The 14,178-nt window shown below is 52.3% G+C and overlaps 1 protein-coding gene across 18 annotated transcripts in view; it reads left to right on the top strand.

The window, feature by feature from the left end:
- robo2 (roundabout, axon guidance receptor, homolog 2 (Drosophila)) overlaps positions 1 to 14,178 on the top strand; it is a 1,648,725-nt gene that overhangs the window by 1,531,960 nt on the left and 102,587 nt on the right. For all 18 annotated transcript variants that reach the window (XM_038801330.1, XM_038801331.1, XM_038801324.1 and 15 more), the window contains 2 exons: positions 1,076 to 1,197; positions 2,559 to 2,790. In XM_038801330.1, coding sequence (XP_038657258.1) covers positions 1,076 to 1,197; positions 2,559 to 2,790 — 354 coding nt within the window. The remainder of the gene's footprint in view (positions 1 to 1,075; positions 1,198 to 2,558; positions 2,791 to 14,178) is intronic.

Raw genomic sequence — 14,178 nt, 5'->3', positions numbered from 1 at the left:
ATTGTTAGACGCTAAGTGTTGATTGGCAGAAGCTCTATTTGTTGTCATGGTGCTTCTTCACATTGCACATTGTTTTTCCTTTTATTTCCTGAATCTCTTGGCTCTGTGAATAAAAGTCAATGAGAAGGGCCAGAGACTGTCTTTCTGGAAATTTGTCTTGAAGAGTTCCAAGTGTTACTCTGTTGAGCGACGGAAAGTGAGCACAAGTAATGTTTTTATTGTTTGAGTTAAGGGATGTCCCATCAAACACTCCCAAACACTGACTGTAGATAGAGAATGAAGCTCCCTCTACACTGTCCCATCAAACCTCCTAGGACAGGTACAGCACAGGGTTAGATACAGAGTAAAGTCCCTCTACACTGTCCCCATCAAACACTCCCAGGACAGGTACAGCACAGGGTTAGATACAGAGTAAAGTCCCTCTACACTGTCCCCATCAAACACTCCCAGGACAGGTACAGCACGGGGTTAGATACAGAGTGAAGCTCCCTCTACACTGTCCCCATCAAACACTCTTAGGACAGGTACAGCACGGGGTTAGATACAGAGTGAAGCTCCCTCTACACTGTCCCCATCAAACACTCCCAGGACAGGTACAGCACGGGGTTAGATACAGAGTAAAGCTCCCTCTGTACTGTCCCCATCAAACACTCCCAGGACAGGTACAGCACGGGGTTAGATACAGAGTAAAGCTCCCTCTACACTGTCCCCATCAAACACTCCCAGGACAGGAGCAGCAAGGGGTGGAGCTAGGATGAAAGAAAGTCAGGAATGTAGTGGTCTGTATACCTTATTGCTGGACTGATTCACATCTCCAATGAATCGACTCTTGAATAAGCTGGTGGAAGGTTTTTGTCAGTGTGTTAATGTGTAAGCGGAATGAAGGCAGCCTGTGGTCAGGTTCCTTTGAGGGTGTCGAGGAGACATGCTGGGCTATCGCAGGGAGATATCTCAAATCTTCAACCTCTGATCAAAAGTCATTAACCTGAAACGTTAACTCTGCCTCTTTCACCACAGATCCAGACTTTTGTGATCTTGTCTCAAAGCCTGTTTTCCTCTTCTCTTTCCCATCCAGATATCAGCCCACCAGCACAAGGTGTGGATCACAGACAAGTACAGCGGGAGCTTGGTGAAGTCATCGTCCGTCTCCACAACCCACTTGTCCTCACACCATCCAGCATCCAAGTCACATGGACGGTGAGCACCTGATTATATTATGAAAAGCAAGTCTCTGACACTCGTTGACCGCTGTCTATCTCCAGTAGGGTGTCAGGCCCGGCTCTGTGGGCAGCACTCGAGTTTCGGTGTCAGAAGGTTAATGGTGTTTGTTGCCTTCCAGGCAACTGGAACACAAAATGCTCGCTGAAACTCCCGAGTGCAGTTTCGGCCGAGTGCTACACTGTCGGATGTGCCCGATTCTGGATGGGAGGCTCCACCCCGTGAGCCCTCACACCTGGAAGTTGATGATCCTCTGGCCCTATTTCCAAAAGTAGGAGAGTGCTCCCTGGTGCAGTGAGCAACATTTATGCTCTTTCACCAACATCACTAAAACAGTTGACGCCGTCATTTTTACTTGGCTGTGTGTGGGATCTTGCTGTGCACAAACTGGCTGCCATGTTTTTACAACGATGAATACGTTCTATTGGCTGTCCTGAGGCTGTGAAATTGTCCGGAGTTATCGGGGGAGAATTAGGAGGACGGCAGGGGCGGGATTCACGTGAGTCGCGCCGCCCGCCTCGGAGAATGGCGGGGACCGGTGCAACTCAATGGGCGCGGGGACTGCCCGAATTCTCTGGCCCGCGATGGCCCGAAGCCCCGCCCGTCTTTCGCTAGTCTAATCGGCGAAAATTGGAGTAGGTCCCTTACCGGCAGGACCTGGCGGCCCAGGCGGGCTCCGGGGTTCTTGGGGGGCGCGGGGGGATCTGTCCCCGGGGCCCACCGATCCGCGGGCGGGCCTGTGTCGTGGGGGCGCTCTATCCTTCCGCACCGGAGGCTGTACCAGCCAGCCATTCCCGGTGCGGAAACGAAGCCCTCTGCCCATGACTCTAGCATGCACTGGCGCTCCCGCAACTCCCGATTTCCTCCCACAAGTCCTGAAAGACGTGCTGTTAGGTGAATTGGACATTCTTAATTCTCCCTCCGTGTACCCGAACAGGCGCCGGAATGTGGCGACCAGGGGATTTTCATAGTAACTTTACTGCAGTGTTAATGTAAGCCTACTTGTGACAATAATGAAGATTATTTTTATTATTATCCTAAACTGGGCAAAGTACCCGAGCTGAGGCCTAACCAAGTGTTTATACCTTCCTTGCTTTTGGAATGTACTCCTCATCTTATGGGACCAAAGATCCTAAAAGGCTCTATCACAGTTTCATTAACTTGCCATGCCCCATTCTGAGATAGGTGCTCATATGCCCAAGGGATCGCTGTTCCTGCACCCTGTTTAAAGTTGTACCTTTGAGTTTGCAATGCCTCTGCTTATTCCTCCTTCTGAATGCTGATGGACAGATGCACCAGTGTTAAGGAAACTAGCCGCTTCCTCTCTTGGTTCCCCACAGGTCGACCGCCAGTCGCAGTTCATCCAGGGCTACCGCGTGGTGTTCCGGCAAGTCTCCGGCCTCACGAGCCCCTCTGCCTGGCAAGTGCAAGAGGTCAAAGTGCCAACCGAGCGGAGCGCAGTCCTTAACAGCCTGAAGAAGGGCATCACCTACGAAATGAAAGTCCGCCCCTATTTCAACGAGTTTCAGGGGATCGACAGTGAATCGAAAACTGCGCGCACAACTGAGGAAGGTAGGCTGTGCGCAGTGCGTGTATTTATCTTTTCAGTGTTTTGTGGAAACTACAACCAGCTGGAGCCTACTGGCCTGGGATATCTCACTCCCCCTATAGGTTGGGCCTCTTTTCCTGATCCCTTCAACTCCAGTTATTTGCTCCAGATCCCGTGGGTGCATGGATCAGTGTGAAGGCAACGAGGCCCCTGGGACCTCAGCAAATGACAGGACTGACAGTCAGTCTTCTTTATCACTGAGATTTTAAGATTGAGAAGGAAGATGAGGACTGATGGGGGAGGATATTGTATGACTTACACAGGATGACACATGATATAGAGCAGAGACACCGGCCATTTGGCCCAACCAGCCCATGCTGGTGTTTATACCCCACTCAAGCCTCCTCCCATCTTTCCTTATTTACCTCTACCGTCATAACTCTTATCTTCCCTCATATAGTGAGAAGTCTGACAACACCAGGTTAAAGTCCAACATGTTTGTTTCAAACACTAGCTTTCGGAGCGCTGCTCCTTCCTGAGGCGAATGATGCGAAGGAGCAGTGCTCCGAAAGCTCGTGTTTGAAACAAACATGTTGGACTTTAACCTGGTGTTGTAAGACTTCTTACTGTGCTCACCCCAGTCCAACGCCGGCATCTCCACATCATGGCTTCCCTCATTAAGTTGACGAGCTGAAATACATCTAAGCTATTTGCCTCAACCACTCCCTGTGGTACCGAGTTCCACATTCTCACCCCTCTCTGCATCAAGAAATTTCTTCCAAATTCCCGATTGGGTTCCTTGGGAACTCCCTTACATTGACGGCCTCTAGTTTTGCTCTTCCCCTCAAGGGGAAACATTCTCTCTGAACCCAATCTTATCAAAACCTTTCATCAGGTGAAAACTATGTTCCGTCGTCCTTCAGCTGTCTATTTTCAAGAGAAAAGCCTGCTCACTCTTTCCTCAGAGGTAAACCCACACATTTCTGGAATTAGCCTTTGTAAATCTGCTCTGCATCCTCTCCAGTGCCTCAATATCCTTAATGTATCACGGTGACCAGAACTGCATGCAGCACTAAAATGTAGATCTAATCAAGGTTTGACACAGATTTAACAAAACTTCCCGACTTTTCAATTATGTTCCTTCAGAAATAAAACCCAGCGTTCGTATTAGAGTCCATACCAGTGCAGAAAGTGAAATAAAGAGAGAGAAAGAAAGATCGGATTTCAAATCTTAAAATCTCCGACAACAATTGACTATGTAAAGGGATGAGACACCACGGGGGTGCCCCCATGGTGGGGCCCACCGATCCGCGGGCTGGCCTGTGCCGTGGGGGCACTCTTTCCCTCCGCGCCGGCTGCTGTCAACCTCCGCCATGGCCGGCGCGGAGAAGAACCCCCCTGCGCATGCGCTGGAATGACGCCAGCACACGCTGATGCTCCCGCGCATGCGCCAACTCGCGGCGGCCGGTGGAGGACCTTCCGTGCTGGCTGGCGCAGCGCCAACCCCGCCGACACCGACCTAGCCCCTGAAGGTGTGGAGGATTCTCCACCTTCCGGGCGGCCCGACGCCGGAGTGGTTCACGCCACTCCTCAGCGCCGGTACGGCCCACCCCGCCAGGTAGGGGAGAATCCCGCCCATGCTGTCTAGCCCACTGAGCCATACCAGCCCCATTGTAATATCAAACTGTCTCTTAGTGAAAAATGAAATGAAAATGAAAATCGCTTTATTGTCACGAGTAGGCTTCAATGAAGTTACTGTGAAAAGCCCCTAGTCGCCACATTCCGGCACCTGTCCGGGGAGGCTGGTAGGGGAATCGAACCGTGCTGCTGGCCTGCTTTAAAAGCCAGCGGTTTAGCTGAGCGAGCTAAACCAGCCCCTGGTGCAGTGGTGCAGAACTTGAATATCGCTGAAAAGAGAGACATGTTGCTGAAGCACTTTTTTTTACACTCATTAGGACAAATGCTAGAATGCCAAATTTCAAATATAAATTGTTATGATTGTTTGAAATTTGGTATTCTTGTGTTTGTCCCGATGAGTGTGAGAGGAAAAGCTTTGGCGATATGTTTCTCCTTTCAGCGATATTCAAGTTTGCACATCATTAAAAGGGTCCTTGGACCATAAGACATAGTAGCAGAATTCGGCCACTCGGCCCATCGAGTCTGCTCCACCTTTCAATCATGGCTGATATTTTCCTTGCTCTAATAATTATGAACCCTACCTTTCCGCATTGAACTTAAAGAGCAGTTAATGTAAAAATCCAGCAATTTCTTAAAAATAAGGTAGAGGTTAAGGCCCATGGTGGGACTTGAACCGGATTAATTTGCTACTCTAATAACATAACCACAGCCCCTCGCTACTCAAATTGCTGTCGAAGCTTCCTTTCCTCTTTAGGATCCTCCTTTGCCTCCCTGCCTTCCTTATTTAGGGAGGCTTTCAGAGTGTCCTTATCGCGCTTCCTGTCCTCCTAGTGATCGCTCGCCATTGCGGAGCTCGGAGTAACACTCTTCTTTTGGGAGTCTTGTGTCAGGCACGTGGACAATGTGGGCCGCCCATCGCAGCTGATCGAACACGACCAGTGCTTCGATACTGGGGATATTGGCCTGGGAGAGGTCTCTCATGTTGGTACGCCTATCCTACCAGTGAGTTTGCAGGATTTTGTGGTGGCAATTTGGTGATATCTCTCCAGGGGTTTGAGGTGTCTGCTGCATATTGTCCATAGGCGGGTGGGGACCAAAGCTGCTCTGTAGACCATGAGCTTGGTGTTGGGTTTGAGGCCTCGGTGTTCGAACAATCGGTTCCTCGGGCGTCCGAAGGCACATTTGGGTCTATTTCATTGTCGATGTCAGCTCGCACCGATAGGAAGTTCCCGAGGTACAGGAAATGGTCGATTTTGTACAGGGGCTCCCCGTGGATCTTGATGGTCGGGGGCAGTTTTGTGTGGCAAGGGGAGGCTGGTAGGGAACCTTTTTTTTCTGGATGTTTTCTCCTGTGCCTCGGTGAATGTTTCAATGATGGTTTGTCACTCAGCCTCTGAGTGTGCGCACACACAGGCGTCGGCTGTGTATTGCCACTCGATGACAGAAGGTGGGGTGTCTTGGTTTTGGCCTGGAGGTGTTGGAGGTTGAACAGTTTCCTGCTGGTTCTGTAGATTTGCTCCAGCGGGAAGATTCATGGTGATGTGGCGGAGCGAGGAAGATGGGGGAAGAACGTTGATGTGATGATGCAGCCTTGTTTGACCCCAGTTTGCACTTGCATTGGGTCTGTAGTAGATCCGTTTGTGAAGATCACGGCTTGCATGTCATCGTGGAGAAGGCAGAGAATGGTGACGAATTTCTGTGGACAGCCGAATTTAAGGAAGAATTTCCACAATCCGTCATGGTTGACAGTCAGACGCCTATGTCAGATCGAAGACCATATACAGAGGTTGATGGTGCTCCTTGCACTATTCCTGGATTTGTCGCTCACTGAAGATCATGGCCATTGAGCCTCTTGATGGGCCGAAGCCGCACTGAGACTCAGGGAGGAGATCTTCAGCCATGGGGAGGCGGTGGTTGAGGAGGATTTTCGCAATGACCTTAATCGTGATGGACAGGAGGCAAATCTCTCTGTAATCTCCGCAGTTGGACCTGTCTCTTTTCTTGAAGACAATTACAATTGCGGTGTCCCTAAGATCTCCCGGCATACTCTCTTCCTTCCAGACAAGGGCGGGAGGTAGTGCACTCGTGTCAAGAGTGCCTCTCTGCTGTATTTTAGCATTTCAGCAGGGATTCCATCTGCGCTGGAGGCCTTGTTGCTTTTTAGCTGTCAGATGGTGGAGGGGAGTGGCTGCGGGACGGTGTAGAGGAGAACCTTGAAGTGGGCAGCAAAGTGGCACAGTGTTTAGCACTGCTGCCTCACAACTCCAGGGACCCGAGTTCAATTCTGATCTTGCGTCACTGTCTGTGCGGAGTCTGCACGTTCTCCCCTTGCCTGCGTGGGTTTCCTCCGGGTGCTCCGGTTTTCCCACACAGTCCAAAGATGTGCAGGTTGGGTGGATTGGTCATGATAAATTGCCACTTAGTGTCTAAAGGTTAGGTGGGGTTACGGAGTTATTGCAGGGGAGTGGGCCTGGGTAGGGTGCTCTTTCAGAGGGTCGGTGCAGGCTCTATGGGCCAAATGGCCTCTTTCTGGACTGTTGGGATTCTATGATTCAATGAAGTGCTCTCTCCAGCGGGCAGTAACTGCCTTTGATTAGCGCCTCTCCGCTTTTGGCTCTCAGTGGGGTAGATCCCTGGGCACTCAGACCGAAGATGGTTTTGATTGTCCTGAAGAAGCCATACACATCATGGCTGTCGGCGAGTTACTGAGTCTCCTGCGCTCTTTCCACCCACCATCTGCTCTTCGTTGCACCTCAGCCTTCAGTTGCCTATAGCCTTGTTTCCTCTTGCTCGCGTTTCGGTGGAGCTGTCAGTTCAGGAAAGCCTTGCATTTGCGGACAAGGAGGTCCTGGATCGCCTGACAGCTCTCGTTGAACCAGTCTCGGTCTTTCCTGGTTTAGAGGTGCTGTTTTTGGTGATGTTTAGGGTGGACCAGGCACTGTGGGCTTATTGCTGGCTGCAGAATGACTGTGAGGTACCAGCTGAGTCTTTGAGATTTGTCTGCCTGCGCCAGTCTGGGGCCCAGGGTGATGGAGATGGCAAAATGGATTCGTGGGTGGTCAGTCCAGCAGTCACTGACTCCGGTCGTAGTGAGGGTTATGTGAAGATCATTGCCGTGCCTCACTCGGACAATGATGTAATCTATTAAATGCCAGTGCTTTGGATGGAGTGTTGCCGTGAGGTCTTGTATTTGTCTCTCTGATGGAACAGGGTGTTTGTTATGATAAGGTCATATTCCAGGCATTTCGACAGGAGAAGGACTCCGCTGGGTTTGTTTTCCCTACGTCTTCCCTGCCTAATGCGCCTTTCCAAAGATATGCACCCCCCTCCCCCCCGCAACTCCGCCAAGGAGAATCAGCGTGTCTCCCTTTGGGATGTGGACAGCGATTAGGTGAGGCAGGAATAGAGGGCGGGATTCTCTAATAATGGGGATATGTCCCCACGCCGGCGCCAACCACTCCGGCGTCAATGGCCCCCAAAAGTGAGGAATTCTCACCTTTCTAGCAGGCTTGGTTGCCGCCGGAGTAGTCCCCGCAGCTTCAGCTGGCGCAGGACGGCCCGTGCGAGTCCGCGCATGCGCATAACGGCCGGCCTATTTCCGCGCATGCGCAGAATGACCGGTGTATTTCCGCACATACCCAGGGGTTCCCTTCTCCATGCCAGCTCCCAGGCAATATGGCGGAGCCCTACAGGGGCCTGGTGCAGAGTAAAGTAGGCCCCCACGGAACCAGCCCACCTGATGTGACCATCAATTCACTCGAGACACGAGAGGAAGTAAACTGTGGCTTTAATAAACTTACAACTGAGCCTGCCTGCGGCCAGAAGAACTGAGGGCAGACACACAAGACCGCAGCACATTATACTTCCGGTAGTGGGAGGGGCCATGGGCGGAGCCAAGGGTGGAGCCCTGTACAAGCTCCTCATCTCCCCCTGTGGGCAGAGCTGCGCAACGGCTCACAGACAGAACCCACAAGGACACAATGATACATAGTGTGAATTAAGCATTATACATTCACCACATCGCCCGCCGGTCAGTAGGCCCCGATTGCGGGCCAGGCCTCTGTGTGGGCCAGCCCCCCCCTCAATCACGGCCCCCCCCACACTCACCTTCCAGGTCCTGCCATGTGGGAGGTGATTAATCCACTTGCTCTGTATCTAACCCTGTGTTGTACCTGTCCTGGGAGTGTTTGATGGGGACAGTGTAGAGGGACTTTACTCTGTATCTAACCCCATGCTGTACCTATCCTGGGAGTGTTTGATGAGGACAGTGTAGAGGGAGCTTTACTCTGTATCTAACCCTGTGCTGTACCTGTCCTGGGAGTGTTTGATGGGGACAGTGTAGAGGGAGCTTTACTCTGTATCTAACCCTGTGCTGTACCTGTCCTGGGAGTGTTTGATGGAGACAGTGTAGAGCGAGCTTTACTCTGTATCTAACCCCATGCAGAGAATGGTTAACTCTGTTCCAAACCTGGGGCAAGATTCTCCCAACGGGAGACTAAGGGCGAAATTCTCCGACCCCCACGACGGGTCGGAGAATAGCGGGAGGGCCTTCCCGACATTTTTCCCGCCCTCCCGTTATTCTCCCCCACCCCCCCACCCCCCCGCCCAACCCCCGACACGAATCGCTGCCGCCGTTTTTTTACGGCCGGCAGCGATTCACAGCTGTTCGATGGGCCGAAGTCCCAGCCCTTTACGCTGTTTTTACGAACGGCAAACAGACCTAGTCTGGCCGTTCGTAAAAACGGCGGGAACAACTCGCTTTTTATAACCATGGCACCGATTGGCACGGCAGTACCACGGCCCGATGCCCGCGCACTATTTGTCCTTCCGCCGCCCCGCAGTATCCATTCGCGGGGCGGCTGAGGGGCATCCCGGCCTGCGCATGCGCGGGTTTCGCGCAAATACGCGATGACGTCATCCGCGCATGCGCGGGTTGGAGTCTTCCAATCCGCGCATGCGCGGCTGACGTCATATGACGCGTCAGCCGGCGCTAACTCCGGCAAGCGGGCTTAACGAAATTCGCATGCGCGGATGACGTCATCGCGTATTTGCGCGAAACCCGCGCATGCGCAGGCCGGGATGCCCCTCAGCCGCCCCGCGAATGGATACTGCGGGGCGGCGGAAGGACAAATAGTGCGCGGGCATCGGGCCGTGGTACTGCCGTGCCAATCGGTGCCATGGTTATAAAAAGCGAGTTGTTCCCGCCGTTTTTACGAACGGCCAGACTAGGTCTGTTTGCCGTTCGTAAAAACAGCGTAAAGGGCTGGGACTTCGGCCCATCGAACAGCTGTGAATCGCTGCCGGCCGTAAAAAAACGGCGGCAGCGATTCGTGTCGGGGGTTGGGCGGGGGGGGGGGGGGGGGGGGGGGGGTGGGGGAGAATAACGGGAGGGCGGGAAAAATGTCGGGAAGGCCCTCCCGCTATTCTCCGACCCGTCGTGGGGGTCGGAGAATTTCGCCCTTAGTCTCCCGTTCGGAGAATCTTGCCCCAGGTTTGGAACAGAGTTAACCATTCTCTGCATGGGGTTAGATACAGAGTAAAGCTCGCTCTACACTGTCTCCATCAAACACTCCCAGGACAGGTACAGCACAGGGTTAGATACAGAGTAAAGCTCCCTCTACACTGTCCCCATCAAACACTCCCAGGACAGGTACAGCACAGGGTTAGATACAGAGTAAAGCTCCCTCTACACTGTCCTCATCAAACACTCCCAGGATAGGTACAGCATGGGGTTAGATACAGAGTAAAGCTCCCTCTACACTGTCCCCATCAAACACTCCCAGGACAGGTACAGCACAGGGTTAGATACAGAGTAAAGCTCCCTCTACACTGTCCTCATCAAACACTCCCAGGATAGGTACAGCACGGGGTTAGAAACAGAGTAAAGCTCCGTCTACACTGTCCCCATCAAACACTCCCAGGACAGGTACAGCACGGGGTTAGATACAGAGTAAAGCTCCCTCTACACTGTCCCCATCAAACACTCCCAGGACAGGTACAGCATGGGGTTAGATACAGAGTAAAGCTCCCTCTACACTGACCCCATCAAACACTCCCAGGATAGGTACAGCATGGGGTTAGATACAGAGTAAAGTCCCTCTACACTGTCCCCATCAAACACTCCCAGGACAGGTACAACACAGGGTTAGATACAGAGCAAGTGGATTAATCACCTCCCACATGGCAGGACCTGGAATTCCGGAGGTTGCGGCGTCGGGCTGCTAGCCCCGACCGGGGACCAGAATCGGTTCCCGGTCGGGAAGGGGCGCGCTAGTGTCAAACCCGCCCGGGTTTGACGCCAGCCTTACGATTTCTCCCGTTTTGGGAGAATCGTGCCCTAAGTGCCGACGCCAGAGTGAAAACCGGAGTGTTTCACTCCGGCGTCGGAGGCCGCTCCTCGCCCCCTATTCTCCCACCCCCGGGGGGGCTAGGAGCTGCACCGCGTCATGTACGCACTCCGGGCCTTGGCGCCGCGTAAAAGCGGTGCCGCGTAAAGTACGCGGCCGGCGCCATGTAACTGACGTCACCCCTTTTGAGTCCCATCCCTGTGCTGGATCCCCCCCCCACAGCCCCCCCCCCCCCCCCCCACAGCTCCCCCCCCCCCCCCCACTCCCAGCGTTCCCACGCTGTTCACGCCGGCAGCGACCAGGTGTGTTTGGCGCCGGCGGGTACACGTCGTATTGGGCAGGCCGCTCGGCCCGTCCGGGCCGGAGAATCACCGCTCGCCCGTTACAAACGGCGAGTGACAATTCTCTGAGCGCCCAGCCTTAAATCTCGGCGTGCCGGTTTGGGGGGGTGCGGGTGCCGGGGCGGCTTGGCGAGACTCACCCGGCGCCCCCGCGATTCTCCCACCCGGCATGGGGGGGAGAATTGCGCCCCTGGTGTTTCTAGGTTTGGGAGTGTTTGATTCTCACATTGACTGGTTGGAATGAAATGGGATGAATTATGCAGCACAGACATGTTTCACCTTGACACGAACAAGGTATGACATTTAAAATGAAGCAGGAACTTTCTCCTGACTGACTATGTAAGAGTCCAGGTCTCGGTTTGCAGAAATGAACCATCAATCATTCTTCGGAGGTATTTGTGGAATCTCTGCATGCGTCAGAACACACAGAGGCTTTCCAAAAATCCTGCACAAAGCCACATAACACCTTGCAACGTACAGAAAGCCATGTTAAATTATTGCTATTAGCGAGGGGCTAACTCTTTCGCCTCAATGCACTTCTATAACAATCAATTAGCAGCTTTTGATTGACAGAATGGGAACTTGGCCCATCTGAAGTTACACAACCCACTGTGTACACTGAGAGTTAGACTTGTGCCCGCACCATTCAGATGGTTACGCCATGACATGATGGGCTGAATGGCCTCCTTTTGCACTGTCAGGATTCTATGGAACACCTCTCTTTCCCCACACCCGTGTGACATTAGGGCGTCTGATTGAGAAAGCTGAAGAGGACACAAAGTGAGGAGCATGAACAGAATAAGATCCAAGATGGAGCAACAGTGAGGCATGGAGCAGAAACCTTACGGTTTAGAAATCCTCGACGAGCAACAGAAAGGTGTATTGCGTTACCAACTGGTCCACAGAGTATCTGCGGGTGTATCCTGTGCCTATCACCAGTGGGTAGTCATATACATCTCACCAGCTGCTGCACATCATACATACCAATGACCTCTTTTACATTATATATATATCTGGAGGCTGTTGATCAGTACAGTGTGTACCAACTGATAGGAGATATAGGGAATATCCACTGGCGATAGGTAACGGTACCCACTCGCACCTAGTGAGCTGTGAACGAGGTGATATTGTGTATTGCCGATGGCAGTTACGTACCACTCAGTAATAGGGTATCGTGAATCCCAGCTTGCCCGTTCAGCCGCTGGTAACAACCTGAGGAGAACTCACACAATGTTTTCCATTTGAGAGCCCAGAGTCTACCTTTCCACTTGCTCTCTTTCAAATCTGGACAAAGCACGTTTGCCTCACCTTCTGAGTTCACCCTCCGCGGCAACACCATTTACTGCAGAGAGTGTTTAAAAAATGGCTCTGTCAATAACTGACCTGGCCTCAACCCTTGTACGGAAGTGAGTTATGCAGTTTGCACTCAATTATTGTGTCTCTCTCGTTCTCTTTCTCCATCACCTTCTTCTCATTTAATCTCTTGTTCCTTTCAACTGCTTCTCTATCCCTCTTCCTCACATGTTCTTTTCTCTTCTATTTCTTTTTTGAATCTTTCCTTCCTGTCTGTGTGTCTCTGTATCTTTCCTTCTCCATCTTTTCTTCTCTCCCTCCATCTCTCTCTGTCTCCCCCTATCTCTCCTTCTTCTCCATCTATAAAATAATAAGACATAGGAGCAGACGTAGGCCTCTCGGCCCATCGAGTCTGCTCCGCCATTCAATGAGATCATGGCTGACCTGATACAATCCTCAACTCCACTTCCCCGCCTTTCTCCATGAACCTTGATTCTTTGACTGAATAAAAATCTGTCTGTCTCAGCCTTACACATACTTAACGACCCAGCCTCCACAGCTCTCTGGGGTAAAGAATTCCACAGATTCACTACCCCCTGAGAGAAAAAATTCCTTCTCATCTCTGTCTGAAATGGATGATCCCGTTACTCTGAGATTCTTCCCTCTGGTCCTGGGCTCTATCACAAGAGGAAGCATCCCCTCCGCATCAACCCTGTCAAACTACCTGAGAATGCTATGGGCGGGATTCCCCAATAATGGGTCTATGTCCCCAAGCCGGTGTGAAAACCGGCATCAACCACTCCGGCGTCAACGGCCCCCGAAAGTGAGGAAGTCTCACCTTTCTAGGGGGCTAGGTTGGCGCAGAAGTGGTTCCTGCAGCTCCAGCTGGCGCGGAACGGCCCGCGCATGCGCAGAACGACCAGCGTATTTTCGCGCATGCGTGGAACGGCCGATGTGCGGGGGTTCCCTTCTCTGCGCCGGCTCCCAGGCAATACGGCGGTGCCCTACAGGGGCCGGGCGCAGAATAAAGCAGTCTCCCACGGAACCAGCCCGCCCGCCGATCGGTAGGCCCCGATCGCGGGCCAGGCCACTGTGGGAGGCCTCTCATTCTTCAAAACTCCAATGAGCACAGGCCCAACCTATTCAACCTCTCCTCATAAGAAAATCCCTCCATACCCGGGATCAACCGAGTGAACCTTCTCTGGACTGCCTCCAATGTCAGTATTTCTTTCCGTAGATAAGGGGACCAAAAGTGTTCACAGTATTCCAAGTGTGGTTTAACTGGTGTCTTGTATAATTTTGGAAAGACTGGCTTAACATTTCATTTGCCTTCCAATTTGCCTTCCTATTTCTCCCTATCGCTCCTTCCCGCTCTGTCTCACTTAATCTTCTCTCTCCGGTTCTAGCGTTCAGTCCCTCTCTGCCTCTCTCTATCTCTCTTTCTCTCTTTGTCTCTCTCAATCCCCTTTTCTCTCTCCGTCTCCCTCCACCTCTCCTTCCCTCCCTGCTTCTCTGTGCCTCTCCTTCATTCGCTGATTCCTTCTCTTTATCCGCATACCCTTTCTCACAGCCCTTCCCCTTATTCCAGTCACTTTTCAGTGACTGCTTCCAGTTCGTTTCCTTTTCTTTCTTTTTCTCACTTCTGGCCACTTCCTCTCTTCCCCGCTCCACACCTCAGCCCACCCCGCGACCATCTCTCCACCCTGTGTCGGACAAGAGTTTTCGACACGTACATCCACACTTTCAGTCCCATTATTTTCCTTTGTACAGCAAGCAATTTATCACATTTCAG

This window comes from Scyliorhinus canicula, chromosome 7, assembly GCF_902713615.1.
Source record: "Scyliorhinus canicula chromosome 7, sScyCan1.1, whole genome shotgun sequence".
NCBI classification, from domain to species: Eukaryota; Metazoa; Chordata; class Chondrichthyes; order Carcharhiniformes; family Scyliorhinidae; genus Scyliorhinus; species Scyliorhinus canicula.
This window is presented reverse-complemented; position numbering and strand designations above follow the sequence as displayed.